The following is a 27,453-nucleotide window of genomic DNA, read 5'->3' on the forward strand; positions in this document are numbered from 1 at the left end:
AATCTTTGTGGAGAAAGGCTCAAAATGCTTACAGATTGCAAAATGACTTATCGTGAGCTCACAGGCAAGTAGTTTTACTTCCCAGTCCTTTCTGGGAATCTTTTCCAATAGCCCGAGAGTTAACGTTTCTCCATAGTCACAGGTTACTCTTCCTCCCCAAAATGTATAAATCTCGTATTGAATGTTATATGAGCATGGTATTGTAAGGATATGCTGCTCGGAGACTTAAGGAAATTGATACAGAGCTCTGAAAGCTCAGATTGTTGTACTCTTAATGTTGGCCGTGTAATCGACTTTGGTCAAACTAAATTACCAACTGATGAAAACTATTTTGGGTTTACGTGAAGGGGAGCTTGAAGCTTCTCTCTTCTTGCCGTCTGGAATGCCCACGGCCATATAATCCCCCTGATCTCTACGCCCGCCAGACAGCATTTGACTGTGACTCTGTAATATAAATTGTCGTCACGATCTTCCTGTGTTATTAGCCATGCACATTCACATTCTGTGACATGCTTCGTTGAAAGCTGATAGAGCGTAATTTCCGAGTCGTTACCGTAGTGAATCGGTGCAGCCGAACGGAGTAGGTTTATGGGAATGTCTGCGCGACACTCATGCCGTGGTCACAAACCTCTCGGTGTTCTAAAGATTAGCTTACAGTGTCTGTCTTACCGGGTCCCGGGTTGATTTTAACTCCGCGTTAAGAAAAAAACAGGGTGCCTCACGGGGTCACGTAGGGATCACGCCAAAAATTTAAAAGAATATCAGCCCGTCAGCCCGGTGGTGACCATAGCATTACAAAAACGATGAGTTACTTTTCCTACGGCCCAGCAATAAGCACAAGGATGTCTATGTCGCTGCTTTGGAGCTACGAAATCATTACTGTATCTCATTTCACCAGGGGCCTTAAATTGACACCCCAAAATCTTGGCTCATCGTAACGTGCAATCTACCTGCCATTACCACCTGGTAGGTGATTCTCCCTGGACACTGGAGAGGGTCATTGCGACCAGACAGCGTAATGGTCAGGATAAAATTTGACACCCTCATATGTCATTAGTACCCACATACTGCCTTCACCTATCTACACCTACTCTCGTGGGTGTTATGGCATGGGAGAATGTGTCTGTCCCTTTTTATGAGAATGACACTAAAGCACCGTGCTAGACATAGGTATAGTTTGTTTCCAGACGTGACGTATGTCTTCGCTTGTCGCCATAGCCCGTATAAACTTCAGAATACCGATACCGTCTACCGCATTCTATGGCCATGTACCAAAAGTATTGTCTGTCTCAAAATCAATCATGACGTCAACAAATAGTGGAAGAACTTTTGTATCGTTAACATTAAGGACATATCAGTTACTAGAACGTCTGTAATTCTTTTCTGTCTTCATTCAGCTATTTTGATTCTTTTAGTGAATTGAATCGAATCCCCTTCTGTTTTACTTCTATTTGTTTTACTATTCATCTGATCTGCTGAATTCTATTTTGTTTCCTTTCATTTTGTTCTGTTCTATCTTACTCTATGAATGTCATTTGAAACGTAGACACATTACGTTGATAATCGTATATCCTTATACCACCCGTTTTCTTCTAAAACAACGGCTTTTCCTTTGTTTTCTAAGATCTTTGAAAAGTTCAGGCCTTTGGATTACTTACAAGTCACTAAGCCCGTACTGTAAAGTGCCCCGAGTACTTGCTATACCTCCAGAGCGACATCAAAGATCAGAGTCACAGGCATTTCTGTTATGTGCATAAGGACAAACTGCCTTGCAGCAGTACCAGCTAGTAAAGTTTATGCAAGTCACGCCAGCTGGTTTAAGTGTCCAATCAACCCTGAAGCGAAGCATTTGGAAATTCGTGCTTCCCTGTAACTGTTGTAGGGCGGAACTCGTTAGCATCAAACAAGGCGAGAAAGTGATTGTGACAAGTAACTTGATGAAATACATTCAAGCATCCTCCGCCGGCTATATGCGTTTCACCAAGTAGATCTATCAACCCTAGGTTTCACCGAAAAACTTTGATGTTTACTGGCCGATACAAGTGCAGGTGGAGAAGGGTTGTTTGGAGCCTAAGCACGTAGCTATAGGTTGGAATTCGAAGCACCAAACTCGACCGCGCAGTCAAAAACAAATTTCCGGCTAAGATCAAAAGTTCAGCCCGAATCATTAAACCCAGTGGGCAGTGAACGTCCATTTCTGTATTTAAATCGTCGATATAATGATCTGATTGAAATTTCTGTGGTCACTCTCATTAGCGCAAGGTAGAAAATCTTTCCGTGGGTGAAATCTTCCCGAGATCAATAAGCCCGGAAACTGGTTCGGCTGAAAGCTCATTTTTAAGTCTGGTCTTTATCTCTACTGCCCGGGAACCTTTCAACAGTCCAGCGGCCATGTTGACCTTGGAGTGATGCAAGTGCAATCAAAGAATCGACTCAGGAAACTGGCACAGATCAGTGTTAAGCACAGATGTGGTTCAAGACCTGCAGCTGGGGCGTGACTTTAAGCATTGAAGTTTTAAGTTTCTTTAGTTAGTCTCCTTTTTGTTTGCATCTATATCAATTCATCTGGTTCTTAAAAGCTGCAGCTGTTCAATCAATTCCTCTGGTTCACCCGAAGGAAAATGATACTGAATGAGGATGTTTTACGAGTACCTGATTGTATGTCAAAATGTATGAAAAGCCTATGACAGATTTTCATTCACATTTAAACTTGTTAACATAGTTTTTTTTATCGATATTGTTGTTTTATATGCAATTAACAATGTTGTTGACAACCTATCAAAATTATGCCTTACTTGTCACATCCATACATTTTACTAGACGAATACCAGGGCTGACCAAAAGTCAACTCTTCGCACTTTTTTGTTGTTGAGAAGTTGAGTTATTCATTAAAGATAGTACCAGTACGAGGTGGACGGTTCTGCAAACTTATTTCGGCTGCTGTCCAAGGATTCAAAGATGGGAATGAACGTCTCGAGTAGAAACCTGATATCAGATGAGTCGGATCTGTGATGATCCTGGCATTCCGCCTCCAAATGCGGCAGCCTGGCTCCAAAAGTTGGCTAGAGCTATAAACCTTCCTTGACCTTTACCAACAGCCATTTATCAGCACAATAAACGTATTTGGAGGGCGTTCTTATCACAGTAGCAGCCAAGCCTTAAGCCTTCCTCGAGTTACGGGGTAGATTCTGACTCAAGGTAAGAGGAAGAAAAGGTAAGAATGTGAAGATTCTGGCACGTCAGCTACTATCTCCAATGATGAATCATCTCTTCCCACCTCTATATTTACTATATTACCTGATTGACCCAAAGGGAGGCCTGTTTCGTGATACTCTTGTCAACCTTGTCGCTAAAGACGTCCATCACACTGCTATCCTCGCTACCGTTTGAGTGATGATTTATGGCAGGGATTTGCTGCGATGATTTTGGCTCGCTGCGGACGGAACTAATTGCTTGAGACGACAGATTCTTGCGTGAAATGTAATCGCAGACGATGCCATTCATACCCTTCGTGTAAGATGAGATTTTCCCTAAAGACGTATCAGCATCTTAAAGTCAAAACATCCTCTGGGGTGGAAGGACGGCACGTTTGTTTTGTTAAAACCACACACAACGTGCCTTCTTCGAGCTACGGGGTAGATTCTAGGTCACGGTGGCAGAATAAAAGGAAAGAGTGTGGAAATCATGGCACGTCAGTCCGTATCTGTAGTGATGAATCACCTCTCCCCCCTATATTTTCACTAAATTACCTGATTGACCCAAAGGGAGGCCTGTTTCGTGATACTCTTGTCAACCTTGTCGCCACAGACGTCCATCACACTGCTATCCTCGCTACCGTTTGAGTGATGATTTATGGCAGGGATTTGCTGCGATGATTTTGGCTCGCTGCGGGTGGAACTAATTGCTTGAGACGACAGATTCTTGCGTGAAATGTAATCGCAGATGATGCCATTCAGACCCATGGTGTGAAGATGAGATTTTCCCCCAAATCTAGTAATGCATTTTCGAGAGTGATAGTTTCCATATTGTAAATGAATAAGGGGCTTATTGCTGTGAATTTCGTTTCATACGTGTCAAGTAGAAATATAGATCAGCATCTTAAAGTCAAGACATCTTCTGGGGTGTGAGGACGGCACGCTTGTCTTGATAAAACCACACAACGTGATTTTCTACTTGACTTGATTTCTTGCTGTCTTGTTGATTTCAGGAACCGCTTGCTACATTCAAACTGACTGTACGTAGCTCTTTCTAGGGTGTTAACGTTACGTATGCTACATGTGTAATGGACATCTTCTAGGTAGACAAACAAGCAAATAACACGCGTACGATTAATCTTATTTTTCAATTTTCAAATTTTTCAAACAAAAATTGGTAACGTTTGTTTTTTGTTACCCGTAGACCTATCGTAAGCAATCTGGATAAGTTTTCATAAGCATGACTTTTCCCAGCATCTCATATTACTGTTGCTGTATGTGCTTTGTAAAACGTGCGAAATACAATCTATAAATTGATCAGCTCAAACTTCTTAGCATCATTTGAGGAGCCCTAAAACTTTCCTCCTGTCCATCTATTCACAAATCTTGAAATAGCAGATGCGGAGTCGGTAGGATATAGTTTTCCTCGTTCTGTTTTATTCTTATATCCACAGAGTACAGGCACAGGTATTATACATGTCTATTGTAGAGTTCTCCTGACGGTATCATACTACTCAAGACGACAACATACACCCAAAGTTACGTCAACAAACCATGCAACCTTCATGGTTGGTCCACGTACATGAACACATTAGCGTGGGTATCGTTCTCCGCTAATGACGCAAGACACAAATCTGCCATAGTATCCATCAAACGCAGGGAACTCGTCTATCTGATAAACATACATGCGAGCAACAAGAATAATCAACGACCCTCAAATGTATCACATCAATACATGTAGTATAGATAACGCACTTGGGCACTTATTACTATTTATACTTCTATAATTTAACAGTTTACCAATAGTACAACATCGGCCTATGACGTGCCTTTGGTCACAATACTTGTCCAAATATATCATATATACATTTATCAATCATCCACGCGGGTGTGTTTGCAGGTTGATATATTACTAGATATTAAGTTTTCTATAGATTGTTACAATTGCAGCTATCAAAAATGGATGCAGATTGCATCTACCTCTGCAACGGTCACATTAAGTAAACAGAAAGGTACACTTTATAAATCTACATATAAAGAGAGGGGTTGTCTGTGTATTACGTCTCCTTCTTAATATGCATGTATTCATATATGTATGACCATATATCTGTTGCTTACACATACACCCAATGACAACACCACAGATGATTTATGACATTATAAAACACCTTGTATATACCTAAAATAACAGTTATACTCAAGCAACTGGATATATTTTGTATACGGTCAGATATTTCTGGTAGTATCCACTACTAGTAGTCTACTACCATTTGTCAATGACAGCGAGGTTTTGAACATTGTATGTACATTTGTAAGAGTTCTCAAAACATCTTTAAGCATGATCATAAACCAACTTCTGTTAGAGTATCCGAATATCCTTTGTAGATATTTGACATATTTGGTCCATTATATCTTCCTTCCAGCTAGAGGTCCGTTTTTCTTTATATTTCCCGTCTACTTTACAGTACGGCTTTACATCTCTTAAGTAAATACACACCATTTGTTACTTCACAGGACGAGGATACATGTACGTACAGTTACAGGCACTATTGATATACACATTACTCTGATTCATATATTTTTGTGGATATCCCAGTGAAGTTCGCAAATATGACGATTCGGCGGTAGACGTTTCGAATAGCTTTCAAAGTGCTCCCTCAGGCAAACGGTGAGCACTTATGGTCTATAATACTGATTTATTGTTTATGAAGACAACGGCAGTGTTATATGGTATTGTGATTAAGCATTTGGCACGTATTGAACATACATGAGATTCAAAACAGTTTTATTTGTGTTCAAGATCCTCCGATTACTTAGCTTTTTTTTTATCAACTCGTGGCAGCAATAATTCATTATAAAGCATATTGAGGGTTGTAGCAGCTATCGTCACGTCATAGTATACGAGATATGTTCTCTATTATCGATTGATATTTATCTGTATTAGAGTGAACATCAGAGTCACAAAACACATTGATTTCTTCATCATGTGGAACTGTTTTTCTTTCTTCACATCTATACCTAAATCCTATGAAACCATTCGAGTTAAGAAAATCGTGACTATAGCTCTCAGTCGCACACTCTTGAATATTGAACTTTGCCTACAGGCTTCACAGGCTGGTCTTTGCCATGTCACTGTTAGTTGTTAAATGTTATTTCTGTCAAGTTCTCTTTTTTTACGACCTTTGATCAACTCCAATTGACCGTGGCCTCTATAAACTTTTCAAGGGAGAAGTGAATGCTTTAGTTGCCGTCTCTCAACTGTATGTGTGTATAATGTCATCAGTCTTGGTGACCTTTTTCTCTTATATATCAATTGATCTTGAGAAACGAGCTAACTTGTTACAACTAGAGGACAACGCCATAGAGGCAGTTAATTACTTTTTTGAGAGGGGGGGGGGTACATTTTCACAGATAGGTAGTCTCATTTCTTCTATTGATGTGGAGCTCAAAGTTAGGCGCCACATCCTCAATCTCGAGGCCCACCAGACCCTTGTGCTTGCGTCTGCAGGACGCCTTGCTGGCGGGAGGGTTGGTGTTTTCTGCCGCCGGAGATTCGGGCGGCTCCCGCGGGCAGTCGTGCACAACTACGATCCCGTTGTTGGTTTCCGGCATTCTTACCTCGATGCTGCTGACATCAGGGGTTCGGTTCCAGGGCGGGCTAGGACTCAGGGATTCGAACACCGGACTCATGCTGATCTCGTTCTCTCGGATCTCCTCCAGCGGATACTCGTTCTTTGCCAGCTGGGACGACTTTTCCTCGGAGATGCGGTCCAAGGACCCGATACGGTTGTCGGTCGAGGCGCCCCGCATCGGCCCGTTGGAAAGGACGGTGGCGGTGGTGGAGGTCTTGTGCGCCGATGAAATGTCGGAGCGGTGGTAGCTGCGGGCACCGAGCCCAGACTTCTGTGGAGGGAAGAAGAGAAGTCTGAGTTTGCTAAACTATACTATACTATACTATACTATACTATACTATACTATACTATACTATACTATACTATACTATACTATACTATCGTTTGACCTCGCGAATTTGAACTAAAAGTTATGTGCATCTCTCAACGGCGTTCAAAGCCGATGAGAAAGGCTACATCGAACTCTACTTGTAAAAACAGAAGCTTTGGTATTTCCATGGGCTTCTGGAACATTCACGGACTTGGTAAAAAGTTAGAGGATAGTGAATTTATTAGTCAGTTTACTGGGTTTGACTTCTTTTCCCTAATGGAGACCTGGCACACTGGTGAGTTATATTTTCCTAATTATCTTTATTTTAGCAGTAGTAGAACTAAATCCAAGAGAGCCAAACGAAACTCAGGTGGTATTCTGTTCTTATTCAAAAAACAATACAAAAATCTAGTTACTAAATTGGAAAGTAAAAGTGAGGATATTCTCTGGGTTAGGATAGATAAACAGTTATTCAACTATGACAGGGACATATATCTGGCGTCTGTATACATCAGCCCCCAGAGGTCAACAATTCATACAAACAGAGCGTATGATATTTTTGATATACTTGAAGAAGAAATCTCACTTTACAGTAATCTTGGGGAAATACTGGTGGGGGGTGATTTTAATGCCCGAGTAGGTACCCTGCCGGATCATATCACTGATGACTTTCCAATTATAGATAAACAAATCCTTCCAAACGACTACAATTTCGACCACCCTCTTCCTAGATCCAATATGGATGAAGCACAACCAACAGTTTTTGGAAAAAATCTAACTGATCTTTGCATCAATAGTAAAGTTAGAATACTAAACGGAAGAACTCCGGGAGACCTCCTTGGTAAACCAACATGCTATCAACCTAAAGGGTGTAGTGTGGTAGATTATGTACTAGCAAGCGAGGAAGTAGTTCTACGCAAATCAATATTTTTCCACATTGAGGCATTATCGCCATTCTCCGATCATTGCAAACTTATCCTACTGTTAGAAGGAAATTCAGGATCTTTTCAGCAAAGGGAAAACAACTTGCCGACTAGACCTTACCGCAAATTTGCATGGAGCGCAGATTCTAGCGAAAAGTTCAATAGAATACTCAAATCAGCACCCCTGTCCTCTAGCATTAATACATTCATTCGCAAAAACTATGAACTAGAACCTGAATCATTAGAACTTGCATTACAAGACTTTGTTTCACCACTACAAGAAGCCGGACGTAAGTCTCTGATCCTGCATTGCACAAAAACACGAAAGCAATGCCGTCCGAATCAATTAAATAAGAAAAAATGGTTTAACCAAACGTGTGCTTCAGCCAGACGAGAACTGCAAAACCTGGCTAAGTTACTATCCAAAAATCCTCGTGACCCACATATTCGGGGCTCCTATTTTGTAAAGAAAAAACAATACACCAAATTGATACGGAAAAACAAGAAAGAGTACAAAGAAAATATTTCTAAACAGTTAAACTCATTCTGCGGTAACAACACTTCGGGCTTTTGGTCACTACTAAAAGAGTACAAATCTGATAATAAAACAGAAAATCACGATATGATCCCAGCTGAAAACCTACATGAGCACTTCAATAAGCTTTATGGTGAGGACCCAAACGAAATAGTTTCTAAACCACGTAGCAGTTTTGAAATACATATAGAGAAAGAGCTATTGAAGTTAGAAAAAAATCTCGAAAATAACCCTTTGGACACTCCGATTAGTAAAAATGAAATCAAACAAGCAATCTCTAAACTTAAGAACGGCAAAGCCTCGGGTGGTGATCTCATTCGCAATGAGATGCTCAAATGCTCAGCGCACATCATTTTAGTACCATTAGTCAAACTTTTTAATCTATTCCTGTCTGCAGGATACTTTCCCCAGGAATGGTGCAAGAGCCACATTGTTGCACTACACAAAGGTGGTGCAAAAGATGACGCAAATAACTACAGGGGAATTTCGGTGACAAGCTGCTTAGCCAAGCTATTCACCTCTGTTATAAATACAAGGCTTACAACATATTTAGATGAATACAAACTAATCTCTCCTAACCAGGCAGGTTTTCGGAAAAACTTTGGTACAAACGACAACCTATTTGTTATGGACTCTTTGATTGGTAAATATATATCCGGTAATAAACGGCTTTACGCCTGCTTCATAGATTTTAGAAAAGCGTTTGACTCCGTTTGGCGCGAGGGGCTCAGATTCAAACTACTTAACTCGGGAATAGGGGGGAACTTTTACAACGTAATCAAATGTATGTACGAAAAACCCAACACTTGCGTCAAAACGCCTTCCGGCCTAACACCACATTTCGTCACTAATAAGGGTGTTAGGCAGGGCTGTAATTTAAGCCCTACACTTTTTAACTTATTCATCAACGATTTAGTGCAGGAGTTAGACCATATAGAATGTTCACCACCCACTCTACATAACCTATTGGTATCTTGTTTGCTATATGCTGACGATGTCGTTTTATTTTCTGAATCCGATAAGGGATTACAGTGTGCCCTAGACAGACTAAATACGTTTTGTTCTAAATGGAAGTTGCAAGTTAACCTAAAGAAAACTAAAGTTATCATCTTCAACAAATCCGAACGATCCTTCCCAAAACTAACTTTCTTGTTCGGACAGGACAAAATAGACATTGTTTCCTCATACTGCTACTTAGGCATTACAGTAACATCTTCAGGCAGCTTCTCTTTAGCCAAAAAACAACTGTCAAACAAAGCCCGTAAAGCCATATACAGCTTCAAATGTCTAACTCGCTCATCAGTTTCGCCCGATAGTTTACTGAGGATATTTGACTCATGTGTCAAACCCATCCTATTATATGGATGTGAAATTTGGGGTACCGAGAGACTGAACGACACGTCACCGATTGAAATTACACATAACCGTTTTTGCAAAAACATTCTTGGTGTTTCCAGGAACAGTAGTAATATAGCAAGTAGATCCGAATTAGGTAGACTCCCTCTGGACATTGAAATTTCTGTCCGCCTCATTAAGTACTGGTTACGCTTGACGCAATTGGACATCGCTACGCACCCATTGCAGAGAGACGCACTCCTATTTCAGCATAGCTCTGTTACACATACTAATAGCCGTAGAAAAACATTGTTACATCGAGTTAAAGAAATCCTTGATTGTAGCGGTTACTCATATCTCTTATACTCTGATAGCTCACTCTGTGACCCCAAATATGTATGTACTCTGATAAGGAACAGAATTTCTGATATGTATATCCAGACATTCCTTCATAATCTAAGTGCCGATACAGGTAAACTGAGATTTTATAAAACTTGTAAATCTGTATACACTAGAGAGAGGTACCTAGAACTTGCTGATTTTGAGTCGCGCTCGGCCATCAGCAAATTAAGAATTAGTGCTCACTCCCTAGAAGTAGAGAGAGGACGATATAAGAGTTTACCAGTGTGCCAAAGAATTTGTAAATACTGTACGTCCAAGGCGGTGGAAGACGAAACACATTTTATTTCCAAGTGTATATTCAACAGTGACGAAAGAACCGAATTATTTAAACAAGTTATCACGAAATATCCCTACTTTTGCACATTCACGGATGAACAAAAAGCTACCTTTCTCTTGAAATCACAGAACCCACAAATACTAGAAAAAGTGGGACTTTTCGTCTTCCACTGCTTCCAAAAAAGAAGTCAAACCCAGCAAATTTAGATATAGCCAACAATTGTATATAGTACCAGTAACCTATTGTTACAGCAAAGACAGACACAGTTTACTGACGCATGTATGTTTTTCCTATGTTTTTATCATGTATTTGCAATTAGCCCACGGGCATGAACTTGCAATAAAACTTCTTATACTATACTATGCTATGCTATACTATACTATACTATACTATACTATACTATACTATACTATACTATACTATACTATACTATACTATACTATTATACTATACTATATACTAGATACCGTTAGACATCCAGGTAGTAAGACATGCCCAAAATAGTTACTCAAGCAACTGGATAATGTTTTGAAACAGTCAGACGTTTCAGACAGCATCCGACGTCACCGACGAAAGACAGCGGATGCTGTCTGAAACGTCTGATTGTTTCAAAATTTTATCCAGTTGCTTGAGTAACTATATTTTGGCGTGTGCTATGCTATACTATACTATGCTATTTTATACAACATGTACATAAGGAGAGAGACGGAGAGAGAAAGAGAGAGAGAGACAGATACTGAGAGATTCAAAGAGAGACAGAGAGACAGAGAGAGACAGAGGGGAGTTGACAGACACAGATATAGACAGAGACAGACAGACAGAGAGAGACAGATTAGTGAAAAAGATATATTCAGTGGTGACCAAGGTACTCATCAACAACAACTCGTGCAATGCTGACGGCAGTAGCATGTAAAAACGCTGTGTCCTTATGTTCGACACATGTGGAATACATACGAATTCACGATTAGCGGTCCAATTAGGGTAAAAATGCGGGAAAGCACGTCTGGGATATGCATCACGATTCCCCAGAGAGAATAAGACGGAAGGAATGCATTTACGGGTCCGTGTTGGAGAGGAAGGTCACCCGTGATTTAAGGGAAAGGGCAGTGAGTTCAGGAGCTGTTTTGCATGGCTTAGAAAGCATAATAATACGTTTTTTCATCTCTTGCACTAGTACGGATCGAAATCTAATATCCAAGGACACCTTAAAGCATGTGAAAATGTTGCTTTTTAAAACAAATGAAAGTATGCTTTAAGTATTCCTTACGAATGCTTCGCGCACGCGTAAAGACCAGGCTTCGTGCAGTGTTGTGTGCAATGCGAATGCAGAGGATGGCACCTATACCCCAAGTTTGAAGCCAATATTTTCAATAAGTTCAGCATTGCTTTTTCGAAAATTACCTTTTATGAAAGGCTCCTCCCCGGTTGCATACATGTACTATAGATAATATATAAACGCTGCAACTTTGTTTGCATGCGCAGCAGTTGTACAAGATACTTATGTATGCCAACAGTTCTAACAGTGTAGTCTATCTCTACATGACAAGTAATCTACAAACCTTGAAGCGGTTTTTGCAGAGTAAGACTCGGAACTCGTGACGAAAACGTTTGGAGGCCAGGTTGTACAGAACCGGGTTCAGGGCGGAGTTCAGGTACAGCAACACCTGGAAAGACAAAGATACAATTCTGCTATCTTACATGATGAATGATTAGAAAAATATGTCAAACATGCAAAAGAAATCTTTCCCGAAGTTCATGGTGGAAGTACGTCTAGGTTCTCTCGCAATCACACTTTAACATATTGCATCATATTTCAATTATGAAAAGCAATGGTTACCCAAATCCAGTCTTGGTCACTAAACGTACTGCTCGAAGTCTAAAGCACCTTAAAGCCTGCGTAAAGATTGTATTTTTATAGGAGTATGCTTTAAGTATGCATTACGAAGGGTCTACGTTTGGGTAACGATCAGGCATCGTGCAGCGCCGTTTGGGTAACGATCGGGCCTTTTGCAGTGGCTGTCGCACAGCGATCGCTTGCCAGTGCAGAGGGGGCCTTACCGTGCTGACGTAATCCATGTTGAGATAGACGACCTTCGCGGTGGAGCCGAACATGTCGGCGTACACGTACATGAGCCGCAGGGCGTGGTACGGCGTCCAGCACACCGCGAACGCCAACACCACCAGACCTGCGGACATCAACAACACAACTGCTGCTTAGCCCACGAAATCCAACACTGCCGGACATGGACATAAACAACACAACATGCTGAGTATAGACGGGAGACACCATAAACTTTTTGTAATTTTTTATCGACTGCTCAGCCCGCGAAAAACAACAATGGCAGACCTGGACATCAATGACGCAACAGGCTGAGCAAAGACCGGGTACTTTCCAAGCAGAGGCTCGGCTCCGACTGGTTTCTGACGTATTTTGTGACATTTTGGTCGGGCTTTCCGAATTTGTCCTGGTTGTATATGTCCGTTTAGACGACGGACATGAATAAAACGGGACAAAATAGAAAGCCCGACAAAGAGGCCGAAAAACACGCGTCAAAAACAGCCGGAGCCAAACCTTTAATTGTTGCTTTTAGAGTACAGACGGGGGGCACCATAAACGTTCTGCAACTTTCGAGCAACTGCTAAGCTAGTCATGTGGTTTATTTGCATAAATCAACGTCATAGCTAGAAGCGGTGGCTTTTACATTTTATGACAAAGACCGGCACTGTTTGGCGGAAAATTTGTTCCACTTTCATATTGTGTTGGAAAATTGAAATCAAGCCCTGTTACGTAATGAATTTCACCAAAACAGGAGTAACGACTCATAGTCCGTCTTATTTCATCAACATATCTTTAGCAGGGAAATTACACGACTCGACAAGCCCTCTTCTTAAGTTTTCATTTTGTGGTTTGCCCCTGGAATGTTTCTGGATATGCGGGAATGAGATTGTATGGTGAGTCTGTAGCGACTTAAATTTGCATGCAAAAGAAATCCCTATCTTTGCCATTCAAAATATGTCTAGAAAAAGGTTAGGAGCAGATACGTCTTCCATCCAAAGGTTTTCATAAGCATCGTTTCCCTTGTAATCTGGACCAACTTTGCATGCCTGGCACGTACAGAATTCAGTCACAATTGAACGTTATAATCACTTTGTGCCCGTTGGTCACGGCGATGTGCAAATAATGGAAGTAAGAGGCAGAAAGGTTGCCCGTCCCCGGGAGTCATTCAAAGAGAGGTATGAATAGATAATGGGGGTCGACCCGTAACTTAAAGTCTAACCTTACGCCATCAATGACGTTTTCGTACTGCGGAAACTTTATGAATGAGTAGCTGAATTTAAAGTGTGACGTCTTTACAACCTTTTAGTGCCTTTGTAAACGTCTATATCCTTAGTTATCTCCATGAAAAAATGGAGATATAGTTTTGGGTGTGTCTGTGTGTGTGTCTGTTTGTTTGTTTGTTTGTTTGTCTGTTTGTCTGTCTGTTTGTGTTTCCACACTACTCTAGTCAGCATAACTCAAGAGCCTCTTCATGGATTACGATGATATTCGCTGTGTGGGCGGGTGTTGTGAAGCCAAAATTAAAGGTCGATTTTCGGCCCCCTGGTATGTGACCTTGGTACTGCAGTAGAACTTCAATTTTTGTGTCTTTTGACCTAGACGTGCTGTGGTCTTGATGTTTAGGTGGCAGATAGCTTGTGGTGTAATAAAGAAGTGGCGTGGGTTTTAGCCCCCTAGCAACTTGCTCTGGAACTGCAGGGGCGTTATTGTGAAAATCTTCTAGGGGGAATAACTGAACAAAGGAACAACGGATTTCCAAGATATTTGGTATGCAGGTAGCTTAGACAAAGATATACACAACGAAGTGCAAATTATGCTAATTGGGACTTAATTTGCATAGCTAATGAGGAAAATCTATACATGCAGTGTTTTCCATTATCAGACTCAAATACATTTAATATATGCAGTTTATGGAAAGTGGAGCATCAACAGATACCAATTATGCAAATAAATTCCTAATTTGTATTAATGCAAAAACAAAATAATTCATCTAATTGGAAAATTATAGGACTGTCAATATTGCAACATGTGTAGGTAAGATAACGGTGTTTCTGACAAAACATAAAATTTATATTGTGTAAATGTGTAAGTCATTTGCATACATAGAATTGTTCATGGAGATATGAGGTCTCCGAACTCTTGTTTTCTATGGTTTTCCTGTGCTGCGCAAATAACGTGCCATTACAGCAAAACTGCATGCAAAAGAAATCCGTATCTTTGCCTTTTCTATACTTAGTGCCTTTGTAAACGTCTATATCCTATTATATCCAATTACTCACTGATTGGTTGATTTGAAAGTTTTTAAGTCAAAACGGTCATGGGTGACAGCATACATGTGTGTTCGGTAAATGTATCAAAAAAGCATCCTCAGTTGATAGACGAGGGATTCAAAGGTTAATATTCCCGGGAAAGTTGCCAGAAGAGATAACACAACAGTAACCATAAGGAAATAGAACTACCCATATGTTATGAAACGGATCTTCAAAAATCTTATGTAACATCTATAAGCACATCGGCTTGTCTGTAAAGGTGCACCGAACGGTTGAACATCTTTGCAGCTATCGACCCGTCGTAATTCAACACCCCATTGCCAGCACACAGCTAAAATGAAATGGTGATTTTTATGTTCATACTTTAAACATCATCACTTCCAAATGCATATAGATGAGGCTAAGCCTGTCTTAGTTGCAACACTAAAATCTGAAAAACTGCAAATAGTCATAAGCAAATATCCCAGAGTTGTGAACAACCCCGATGGCTAAACCAATTTCAGCACATTTGCAGCGCCTATTTCCTGAATGCATGGCACTGTGGGTTGGCTCGGGGGTGTATTTCAATTGGCGTCCATCCCATAAAGAGACTAGCGAAGTGTCGTGGTGGATTTACCTGTAGATCCTTTCACATTTTATGGCGTACTAAGACTCGCGCGCAAAATGCAAACGGATGCACTTTTGGCAGACAAAGGAGAACTTAGTGTTTCCAAGACACCACTTGAATTGAAACATTAGGGACGGTAGAACCGTGCCTAGTTTGCCTTTGGCCTATTTTTGGTCGTTTTCGTTTTCAATGAAATACGAATATTAAACGAATACACAGCATGAAACTATGCATAAGTGGTCTCTTGCCGTTCTTCATATTGCTTATTTCAATTTTGCTAGTCTCAACTTTGCTTTTTGAGTGTCACCATAGGCAATAGACTAAAGTATCATATACAGTCTTCGAATCACAATCAATCATTCTACCGCAAAATCAGTAGCTGGAGTCCACAGTTGTTCCAACTGCTTGGTAGAGGCGATGAAACAGATTTGGACATCCACAAAAAAAACGAGAAACTAATTTCATATCACAAAATACCTAACACAAACAATATCATCCTTTTAGGTTTAGATTAAATAATTTCAACGCCTTTCAACAAATCTCCGGTTGATCTTTCTTTTCTTTGTGTTGCTCAATTTGATGGTATAACTCCTCGTTATCTCAAGAGATAGATGTGTTAAATGGTTTGTAGAAGACATCTCCTATAGAGTCAGACATTCCACTGCCTCCTTAGGCCCCCTCAAAGTTCCACTTGTTGAGCGACCATAATTGTGTCACCCTTGTATTCATAATTGGAATATTATCCAAGATCTAAAATACGATTTAAAAGACAGCAAAACGCATGATACGAGAAACAAAACCGTCCCTTTACCAATGAAGTTTGAGAGATCCCTCAAATCTTTGGTTGCTCAGTGGTCTTAGCATCTAGCGAAAAGGGGGTGTTAGGAAACAAGGCCGGCAGAATCGTGTCTTCGTGCGGCAGGCAGCTCTCTAGTGCTTACTATGATATATTTCTTTGTAAAACACTAGCGGCACTGTAGTGTTATCCTGCACAGGAAAGAAGTTCCACAAGGAGCTAACCTAACAAGACTGATATCAATTTCCCAGCGCTATGAAGGATGTCGCGTCTTTCGAGGACCTTTTCATGTGACAACAGCTTACAACGGTACTCTAAATGGCAACACACAAAGGCCAGCTCTTCAAAAAACATGTTCTGTGGAGAGGTCCTCATTATCGACTTGTCTCCCGGGGACATTCGCTTCGCTTTGTGTTGGCGTTACTGAAGTGGCATTTAGACACCTACGGGGATTCGTTTGTGAGAGCCTTTTATGACTTATTAAGTGTCGTTATCTTGGATACAGCACAAAACAGTAACGAGATGGCAGTCCTTTTTGTTCGTGTGCCACTAAACTCTCAAATAGCATATCGAATAACAAATTGCTGTCTCACCACTGTGCATCGATTGGGTGGTAGTGGAGGACGTGTTATGTAATAGATAAACTTTTCATTACGTTTCGATATTCGTGTTATCCCAAATAAAACAATAAAGAATTGTGTCCAGTTACAATATGTCTTTCAACGCCTCAAGCGATTATCTACGATGAAAAGGACTGAATCTTTTTTAATCAATATCTATTCGGTTTGCCGATACACTGAACATTATCAGTCACGTGACAATCACCGCCAAGTTGGTGGTTGAAAATCGTGTGTGACGTCATTATGTTTAACCTTCGCTATGTATGTCGCGCTTGCCTATGGATAATTACAGAGCACCAGGCTATTCATTTTCTAGAACCAATTTCTGTGCCTGAATGAATGACCAGTCGCCATCTTGGATCTAGTATGCTCTCAACCAACATGGTGGCGGTTAGATAGTGAAGTCACATGACGTCACAAAAACATGCAAAATCACCATATTGTGTCGTCTTGTATATGTAAGTCCTCGCGAGGAACTCACATGAATCCCAAATATACGGCATGCAACAGTTCGTTTAATTGCAACACAAATTCACGAAATGTCTGATCTAGAGTAGATTCCTTGGTGCAACATCGACAAACTTAGACAGACTGGCAGACACACCCTGACATGGCACAAGGCACAGTGATACTTATGTCTCCCTACTGATACAGGATATCGTGTGTAGGCAGTCATGATTTCCCCAGGCTCATGTACTTTGGCTCCAAGCAAGGAGAAAGTTCTGTCCATTAATACATATAAAGTATGTTTATTGGATGTTCATGCCTGGAGAACTTGATGTGTCAATACCCGTGCTTGTCCTTGGAGTACAAAATAATCCGTCATATAATAATGAATGAATACCTTTATTGTATGTTGATAATAATGATGGCGTTTTCAAGAGGAAGTACATAAAAGCCAACACACACGCACGCACACACGCATAATCTTCGCTGATAAGTTCAGAAGTTACCGAGATCCAGGCGTCAGTAGAGCTCTCCAAGCAATCATTTCGGCATCATAGCAACTCCAATAAGATCGGAAAGTTAAGGTGCCAAATCGTTCTGTAATCTGCCATGTCGCTTCCCTGATTGCCTGAGGGATGTGGCAAAGCCATTGTCGTGATTCAGTCCGTTCCCACCGCACAAGTCGTTCACCCGTGTATGCTCGCGGGTGAACTCACTCTTAGGCCAAGTCATTTACCGGGAGCTTCTCTCTTCCTTAATAGTGTATAAGCTTCACTAGATTACCGTCGACTATTAGATATTTGACATTGCATTCGTGTATTGACTGCATATAGGGCATCGGCACGACGTTTAACAAATAGGATCACATTTATTACAGCCGTGTTATAGGGACTCCTAAAGCGATATCACACGTTCAGCCAAGAGACAGCACGGAAGTTTATAGGATAAGGAAAAGAGCTGTCATTTCTTTGAGATCGCCGCTCTATATATTTCCATTTCCATTGGCGTGTTGTTGTTCACGATATCACGATATGAGTCTACCTAATTCCGAATTGTTTAAACAGGTTACCACGAAATACTCCTACTTTAATACATTCACGGATGAACAAAAAGCTACTTTTCTCTTAATATCACAGAACCCACAAATTCTAGGAAAAGTGGGACTTTTCGTCTTTCACTGACTCCAAAAAAAGAAGTCAAACCAAGCTTGTTTAGATATAGCCAACAGTCGCATTTAGTATTAGTAGCCTATTCTTACAACAAAGTCAGTCACAGTTCACCGACTTATGTATGTTTTTCCCAATATATTCTACCATGTATTTGCAATTAGCCCATGGGCATGAACTTGCAATAAAACCTATCATTATGATAAACACTCAAAGCTGTTCAACCTTCCTTCGGTGTGCTCAGCAGAAGTTGATACATTCCATTCTATAGATAAATTCAACTACATACTAGAAGTAAACACCCCTTACTGTGTACAAATAGGTAAAGATATCAAAGCATGTTTACACCAATTAGAGCTAGTAGTGTTAGTTATACGTTAAAATCGACATGTCGGATTATCCATATACTTGTACGTAGGTTAATTATTTTGTATCCAATTATTTGTTTGCATGACTGTGTAGTTGTTTGTAAGATATGTGAATATAATACTATTCATGTTAGAGTCACGGCGCAAACGCCCCAATCCTTACACATCAGTATAAAATGGATGTCTCCCACGAATGTCATCATTGCTTCCAGTCAAGAAAAATTATGGGTGAAAGACTTTAACCTTGCAAAATGTTAAAAAGCCATATCTCTAGGTTTATTAGAAAACGTGGCATAGATATCAAGATATGAAGCAAATGTGAAAAAAAAATTGTTATCTGCGGCAACTTTCAGGTTATCTTATTCAAACCGAAGTAACGAAAATGTATTTTGCCACATCATTACAAAGTATATTGAATGTATATGGATACTTTTGCGTAGACATATTCTAAGTCAGCATTATATGAATCCCTATCTTTTCAGCACTATTTCACCATATTCTGATCATCGTGTCCCTCTGATCACGTAAACCTACACATTTGAAGACGTACATCTTTAGAAACTGTTATCTGTAGTAATCAGAGGGTAGAACTACCCTTCGGCGTAACGCGCTATCATAAACTGCAGCAGTGAGGGCAGGTTACAGACATGACTGGCCAACTCGTCGCTGTAAATCAAGGCAGCGGAGTCTTCTTTACTTTAGATCTTCAGTTGACCAGATACGACTAGTGCAATCATTCAGCGAGCAGAAGTACATTTATGTATATCGGTCTCATTCATTTGGTACTGTTGCGGTGTGATGTGCATTCAAAATGTATGCAATATGCCGCTAACGATCGTCAATTCATCACGGTGAAAGTACGAATTCATTGAAGACTTGTCTCTGTATGGTCAATAGAAGTTAACAATTGTAGAGAAAAGAAAATGTGTAGCAAAATTGGTCAGCTACAATGTCAATTTTATGGACGATTTTGTCATAAACTGGGGGATTTCTTTCTTCAAATGTCGGCACAATAAGTTATTGCAAAAAAAATGTCTGTTACAAAAGTGATGCTTCTTACTCATAAGCTGATAAAGTTTGTTGATGAGCTGCGTTTAGGGGATAAAGTTGTATGAATTTACCTCGTGGATTTGTCTTAGACAAAGCTGATTTTTAGGTTTTATCTAAGGTCATTCTGGGTGTCACTTACCTAACTTCTTGACGGCTTGTCCGCGGGTCTTGTTGATGAGGGCGTCGGCTCGCCGGCCCAGCTTGCCAGCGCGGCGGCTCTTCGGGTTGGAGCGGGTCTTGTGCAGCTTGACGCCGATGAGCAGGTACAACCCGGCCAGCAGACACATCGGCACCACGAAGAACACCACGGTGGCCACGGCGGTGAAGTACTGCACCTGCTCCTGGTACTGTAGCGGGATGGTGCACTTGGCCCACACCGACTCGCCCGACGGCAGCCGGAACGACACCTCCTGGATCCACAGCGACACCGGCAGGGAGAAGGCGATGGATAGCAGCCACACGGCCACGATGGCCGTCATGGTCCGCTCCTTGGTGACCAGTGTCTTGGCCTGGAGCGGGTGGCAGATGGCGATGTACCGCTCGATACTGAGGGTACAGATGGACATGACCGTGGCGGAGTAGCAGAGCTCGTTCATGAAGACGTGGCTGCGGCAGACGGTGTCGCCCAGGACCCAGGACTTCTGGAACAGCTGCTCCGTCATGTCCACCGGCAGGTTGATGACGAGCATCAGCAGGTCCGAGAAGGCGAGGCTGAGCAGGTAGAAGTTTGTGGGGTTGCGGAGAGAGGGGACGGTGGTGAAGATGATCATAGTCAGGACGTTCCCAGTGATACCGGTCATGAACGTGATGACGTACACGATTGTCAGCGGGATCTGGATGGAGAGCGGAGCAGACTCCGGGCCGAAAAGGTCCTCCAGGCTCCAGGAGAAGTTCTCCGACGAGTTAGGCATTAGGCGAAACATTCGGCCGAATTGCTCACTGTACACGTCCATATCGAAGCCCGCAGGCCGACATTTGTGCGGTTATAGAGCGTCCCGCCATCCGCTGTGATGGTCACCACCGTTCGCAAGGGAGGTTGTCTACTCTACATTTCCTAGTTGCAAACTTGTGTCTTACGTTTTCACACGAGTCTTCGCAAATATAGAAATATGCTCTTCTTACTTGTTACACGTCTCTGTGTCTTCGTCTCCGCTGCTGTGTTGCTCTCGGCCGGCCGAGTTTCAATATGTAACAAGCCGAGTTTGACGTTCCTTGATTTCCGCTTCGTCTCCCGAACCAGTCTCAACAAGTTATGACGCCGGTATCCTGCGGGGGCCAATCATAATCCACGCGCCTAAATAGCCAATCTGGATAACCAATGACTTTCAAGGACGTGTTGAAGTCGACTTGGGATTGGTTTTTGTCGCCTGGCCTTCAGGCGCACGATTTTCGGCGTTTTTCCAGACGGAGTCCTTGAAGATGCCGACAGGAACTGATTACGGACGGCCTCAACAGGCAATGCGGCGGTTGATGTGCTGTTCCACGCTCGGTACACGACGGAACGTCTGGCGGCACTGTTGTCTCCGGTGGGCCGACAATTGTTGTGCTTTCACCCAATACGGCAAGACATTCCCTAATGCACTTAGCAAAGCAGGAATGAATAAAAACAAGAATTACATAGAGGAATAAGCTAATTTCCTATGTCGATATCCTGTTTTGATTTTTGAGATGGGAATCAAGTACTCTCTGTGGAGAGGTGACAATACGAACCTGCGTAAGGGTTGTGACAAAATTGCTGTTGTTTTGCACGTAGGCCACACGACCTGTCAATCACGGGCAGCACACGGCGGAACGTGAGTGAAATTTAACGTCAACAGGATGCGTTCCCTGACGAGTGGGGAGGCAAGCGAACCGTGGATCTTTTAACACGCGAAGATTATCATGCTGAGAGGATCATTAAATGTTTTCACGCTTGACGGCTGTTGTTTGGCGATGATTGCATGTCACAGCTGTCTGCCACTACCCTTTCATTTCAGCGTGTCTATACTGAACGTTACTTTACAGACCAAGAGGCAATATTGCACTAGCTGTGTTAACGTTACATTGATGACCTGTAATTATTGATCATATATGAATATGTAACAGAAGTAAATGGCTTAAGCTGTAATTACAAGGACTGATATTCTATTTAAATACAAAATGATTTCCACACACATGGAGCTAGTTTTGATTTTATTTCAATTATTTAGATATCTTAGACACAGAAAACGCTGGTACACAATCATTTCAGTAACTTTAAAACCTACACGAGGCCCGTTTGTTAAAATCATCTCTGCTGATCATGACATATAATGATTAATTGAAGTTTGCATTCTGTCTCACAGTTGCCTGACTGCTGTTTGTGTATACATGTAGATTTTGCCTCACTCATGTTTTCACCGATTGAGACCGTACCTCAATCGAACAGCTGCAGCAGCGAACTTATTACGAGACAAGCAACGTCTATATCAATTTAATGTAAAACCGCCTTACAACAATTCATGACGAGCGGATAATAAGAAAAGTCTATAATTGATTTGTATTTCATTCACCGCTGTGTCCGTCCCTCTCGCACCGGGGGCAACACTAAAAAAGACCTTTATCCATTTAAGGTTAAGGCTGGCTCGAGATGAAAGAAGATGAATACAGAAGAACGCCTCGTCTTTTCTTCATACTGCTGATAAACACAAAACATTCACATATACAGCTTTTCAAGTGTACAATGAGAAGATTCCCCTCAAGGACAATGTCTTGTTCAGGGGCAGCGGAGCAGCAACTAGAGTGGACCTATCTTGAGATCACAACATGATTATTTCGATTATCAAAAATGGAAGTAATAAATAATTTTCTTTGGATTCACCACTTCTCTTCCGGTCTCAGTGGATACATCTCCCCCCGGTTTAGTGGATACATCATGAGAGCAACGTCGTCTGCAGTGATGGGCTTGCTTTTACGATGACGACTCAAGGTCAGCTCACAATAGAAATAGCTGTCTTTTCCTCCGTCCAACGCCTCTCATGCAAAGACTATTATTGGAACGGCTATGTCTGTATGCCTTAGAACCATCTATAGCAAGCGCACAGTTAGTTGCTTTTTCCTTCCATTTGCTGCTTTGCCATTTTTTTCCGGGCTCAGCGCAGTAAACACAGTGTCTATCAAAATCAGTATCGTCTCTATTGATATCCACTTACTAGTACCCAGCGGAGGAAACTCACGACATGCAAGAAGAGATACTTAGTTAACAGTAGGGACAACATTTGGAATGTAGTGATGAGAGGAATAGTTGGTGCTACAAACATCCAGGAGTACATTGCCCGCCAACAGATCAAATAGCTTGGACACATCACCAGAATGTTACATACTCCACCGGCCCTAGCCTGAGAGCCTTTAACACCAGAGAGTCAGACCGGAGAGCCAGAGGATGACCACGCTAATCTCCAGGCAGATCTATCGGTGGCAAAGGCAGTATCAAAAGGGCAAAAGCAGTATTACAGTAGAATCCGCTTATTTGCATAACTGATTTGTCAGTGTATTTTATGCAATAATAAGGAGTAGTCCATAAACCCTAGGGGACAAAATGAGGGGCACTGAGGGGGGAGGGGGTTGTTGTGGTTACTAGGATGGCACTTTGAAGAAACACACACACTTTGTGTCAAATTCACTCACTCCCAGGTTATACAAAATGTAACATATTGAATTCACAAGCATATCATCAGTTTATATACACATGTTGAGTGCAAAGGAAGGCAAATTAAGCAAAAAATTGGCAATTGTATTCTTCTGTATCCTATCACAGCAAATGACAATGGAGTTGCTAGAGCTTTTTCAAAACACAAAGGACAACAACAGTTCCTATGGACTTGTCTCACCATAGAAACTATCCATACTCGATTTACATTTGAATGACATTTGCATACAATCTATAAGAGTTAGTGATTTTGACATGTTCAACCGGTTTTTCCTGTTGCCATTGGCATTATTTTATGCAAATAGCAGGAGTATGCAAAAATGGCTGATGCAATTATGCCATTTTATTTATAATGGAGTGAATGGAAAATGGTTTGGGTTTTCAGACTTTTATGCATATCCCCGAAATATGCTATTAACAGTAATGCAAATAGCTGGATTCTACTGTATTGGCCATCGAGTGTGTTTATGCACCCGATTGATCTGCTTGGAGATGGCCAACTAGTCTCCGTCCAATGAGCAGCGAGAGGGGGGCTGACAGAGATTCTGCACACCTACGGCCTGAAACCTCTACAGTCGACAAGGCTTTTGAGGTAACTCCCCGCGACGCCCCCATAGAGGTATACACTGCACCAAACCTGGGATTTACTAATAGCGATAAATGTCCGTAGCAACCAATCCTGCCAGGTTAATCTGGTATTGTCGGACTTACCTGGCACTTATCGCTAATAGGTAAAATCCTCATTTCCTGCCATGTACGTAGAAGCGACCGGATAAAGTGAAAGTATCAGGACTTTACCAAATCCGATGCGTTTTTTCGTTAAACGTTAATCGACACCAATCTGGGGTAAACCATTTATACACCCATTCCACTAGGACGGCGCTTTCGCGGCGCTCTCTGTGCGACCTCAAATTGGCCGGAGGCTTGGAGAGCGCAGAGGGAGCTCGCAGCTGGGAGCACCATGCGCGCCGCCACCTCCGCGACTATTTTTAACATGTTCAAAACAATCCTCGCGAGAGCGCCGAGGATGGCGATCCAACAATGAGCGCAGGGAGAGCGCCAAGAGAGAGCGCAGCGGGCGTGTTGGGCACCGTTAGAGCGCACATCCAGCGCGGTGAGCGCCGTAAGAGCGCCAAAGATAGGATGAAAGGACCGTAGCGAGCGCTCTACGAGGGTTTAATGGTCTCAACTGAAGTTCACACAAACTTCAGTCAAGAAGTGAATTTTGGGGAAATTTGCTTTTCTAGTTAAAATCATGGGTAATATAACTCCAAATACATGCTTTCATTTGTATCTAATTCCCTCCACCTACGAATCAGCGGATAACACCAATTGACATGACATGATTGAAGAAATGTTCAAATGTACTTATGTTTTCGCCGAAATTAGTTACTCAAGCGACTGGATGAAATTTTGAAACAGTTACAGAGCAAACCTACATCAGTTCTTTCTTTTATGACAAGCTATCTGTCACAAAAAAATAAAGACCATAGCACGTTCAGGTCAAAAGTTTTAAAAATTCTTCATCTTCCCAACACTAACCCACATACCAAATATTATTTATTTATTTATTTATTTATTTACACTTCTCCAAAACTGGAAGGCATGGCGGAACAGGTGAACCCCCGCAGGGGTCACCTTTTCAAGGCCGCCATGCCGAAACATACAAACTGTACACAATATCAAAACATAATAATACAATATAAATGACCAATATAAATGAATCAACATGGTATTCAACTTAAGTTAACTTAACAAGATATACAATACAAAGATAGAAATAAATTAAAGAAACTGCACAAGATACAATAATGAGGTGGTATTACAAATTAGCGGGGCCTGTTTGCAACGCAAGTTGCACAGCTGCATGCAAGTAACCAAGAACAGGGGTCTTCTAAATTGAATGATTGGCGGAACCTGCTTCTCATGAATGAAATGAGATTGCTCTTGAAAGTAGTCACATCATTTGCGCTTGACGCCCTTGCTCCTAGCCTTCTAGTTACAGCATCAAGTCTGTTCCATATTGTGATAAAGCGAGGTATGAATGAGGACGCAAATGTTGAAGTTTTTACTCTATGTGGAACTAACATGTATGCTCTAAGACTACGGGGCGTTCTTGTAGGAAAGTTAGCTAGCCTGGCTACATCCGAGTCAAACACCTTTGCATGGGACTTAACAAATGTTATGACATCGGATACATCCCTTCTGTAAGACAGAGGTAGCAAGCCTAGGCTAGACAGTCTTGACTTGTAGTCGCGGTGACCTGCGGAAGGCCCAAGAATGAATTTCGATGCCCTCCGCTGGACACCCTCAAGAAGGGCTGTTAGCTTACGTGACGTAGGGCTCCAAACTGGTGAGCAATATTCCAGTACACTTCTGACAATGGAGAGGTACAACGCTCTCCGAATGTCAGAGTTTGAACTGAAGCCTACGGTACGCTTAAGAAAGCCAAGCAATGAATTTGCTTTAGCTACTGTACTGACAATGTGGTTGTCCCACTTAAGGTCCGATTTTGCTGTGACACCGAGGTCAGACATGTTGTCCAATACATTTAAAGATGAACCTGACATGTGATAGTTGTAAGTGATAGGACACTTGGAACGAGTAAATCTCAACACTTTACACTTGGATAGATTAAAACTCAGCTTCCATGTGTTACTCCAGTCGTGCAGTGAACAAATGTCCTCTTGTAACTTCATACAGTCATTTGTGTTGCGGATCTCACGGAAACACTTACTGTCATCCGCAAAAAGCGCCGTCATAGAGTTACTGGCAGAGTCAGGTAGGTCGTTTATATAGAGTAAAAACAACAGCGGACCTAGGATAGAGCCCTGGGGGACTCCTGACGTCACGGGACGCCATTCCGACTTACTTCCTTCAACTACCACTCTTTGACGGCGGTTCGACAGGTAGGACTTAATCCATGACAGAAAATTTCCACAAAATCCGAACATTTGTAATTTGTGAACTAGAAGACTGTGGGGAACGGAGTCGAAAGCTTTAGCAAAGTCTAAAAACAACATGTCAACTTGGCCGCCCTTATCCAGAACTCTTATTACAATCCATCCAGCCGTTCTTGACTTATGCTGACTACGAACATCCGGACAGACAGAAGGAAACACAAATACACACACCGACACGGCAAAAACAATATCTCCAATATTTGCATGGAGATAATATGAGGAGCAATCTCTGTGTTGAATACCTAAAGGGGGTAACTATCATCCACATTCAGCGCACAGTGACAGCAGTCTATAGCTACTTCAAGACAATCTTTGGATTTTTCCTGCTTCCACCCCCCGCTTCCAGCAGTCTTATCATTAAAGCATCGTCTGTGTCAAGTTCTTTGTGCCCATTCATTGGCAGCGTGCCTCAAAAGAAGTCTACTTAAGAGAAACGCCTTGGATATTCGAGAACTGGACAACACTGAGCCGATTGATTTGCGTTTCGCGCCTTGCCTACGCAATGAGCCTGATTCTGTCGAAAGTGTAATTATGAATGGGCAGTCAAGAATACTACATATATGACTGCACAGTAATGCTACGAGACCAATCATGTATCAGGTTCTATAAAGATGCTGATTCAAGTCAAACCTGTTTAATGTTAAAAGATTATTTTAGCCAGTACGCGTTACATTCATTTTTCATAACATTCATAGACCAGTAAGCTTCACAATGTTTGTTGTATTTTTGTTCTTTTAAGTAATAAATCGGTACAGTACTTAATAAAAGATTGAAAGGCCTCTTGCTGACACATAACACAATTCGTTTAAGTGCTTTATTCCATACTATACCT

The 27,453-nt window shown here is 41.6% G+C and overlaps 1 protein-coding gene across 1 annotated transcript; it reads right to left on the bottom strand.

The window, feature by feature from the left end:
* Window positions 1–4,609: 4,609 nt before the first annotated feature.
* Window positions 4,610–21,631, bottom strand: LOC136427818 (neuromedin-U receptor 2-like). The gene is made up of 4 exons (XM_066416995.1): window positions 20,131–21,631; window positions 12,667–12,794; window positions 12,168–12,272; window positions 4,610–7,097 (listed from the first exon to the last, which is right to left on the bottom strand). The coding sequence occupies exons 1-4, from the start codon at window positions 20,942–20,944 to the stop codon at window positions 6,600–6,602; spliced, it is 1,545 nt and encodes a 514-aa protein (XP_066273092.1). The 5' UTR covers window positions 20,945–21,631; the 3' UTR covers window positions 4,610–6,599.
* Between the last annotated feature and the right edge of the window lie 5,822 nt (window positions 21,632–27,453).

The sequence above is a fragment of the Branchiostoma lanceolatum genome, chromosome 2 (assembly GCF_035083965.1).
Source record: "Branchiostoma lanceolatum isolate klBraLanc5 chromosome 2, klBraLanc5.hap2, whole genome shotgun sequence".
NCBI lineage: Eukaryota > Metazoa > Chordata > Leptocardii > Amphioxiformes > Branchiostomatidae > Branchiostoma > Branchiostoma lanceolatum.

Excerpts from the sequence above, each read along its gene's own strand:
- LOC136427818 (XM_066416995.1), bottom strand. The coding sequence starts at position 20,944 with ATGGACGTGTACAGTGAGCAATTCGGCCGAATGTTTCGCCTAATGCCT. Across the intron at positions 12,795-20,130 it reads ACAAGCCGTCAAGAAGTTAG|GTCTGGTGGTGTTGGCGTTC; the intron begins GTAAGTGACACC and ends TGATGTCCGCAG. Across the intron at positions 7,098-12,167 it reads TCTGCAAAAACCGCTTCAAG|AAGTCTGGGCTCGGTGCCCG; the intron begins GTTTGTAGATTA and ends TTCCCTCCACAG.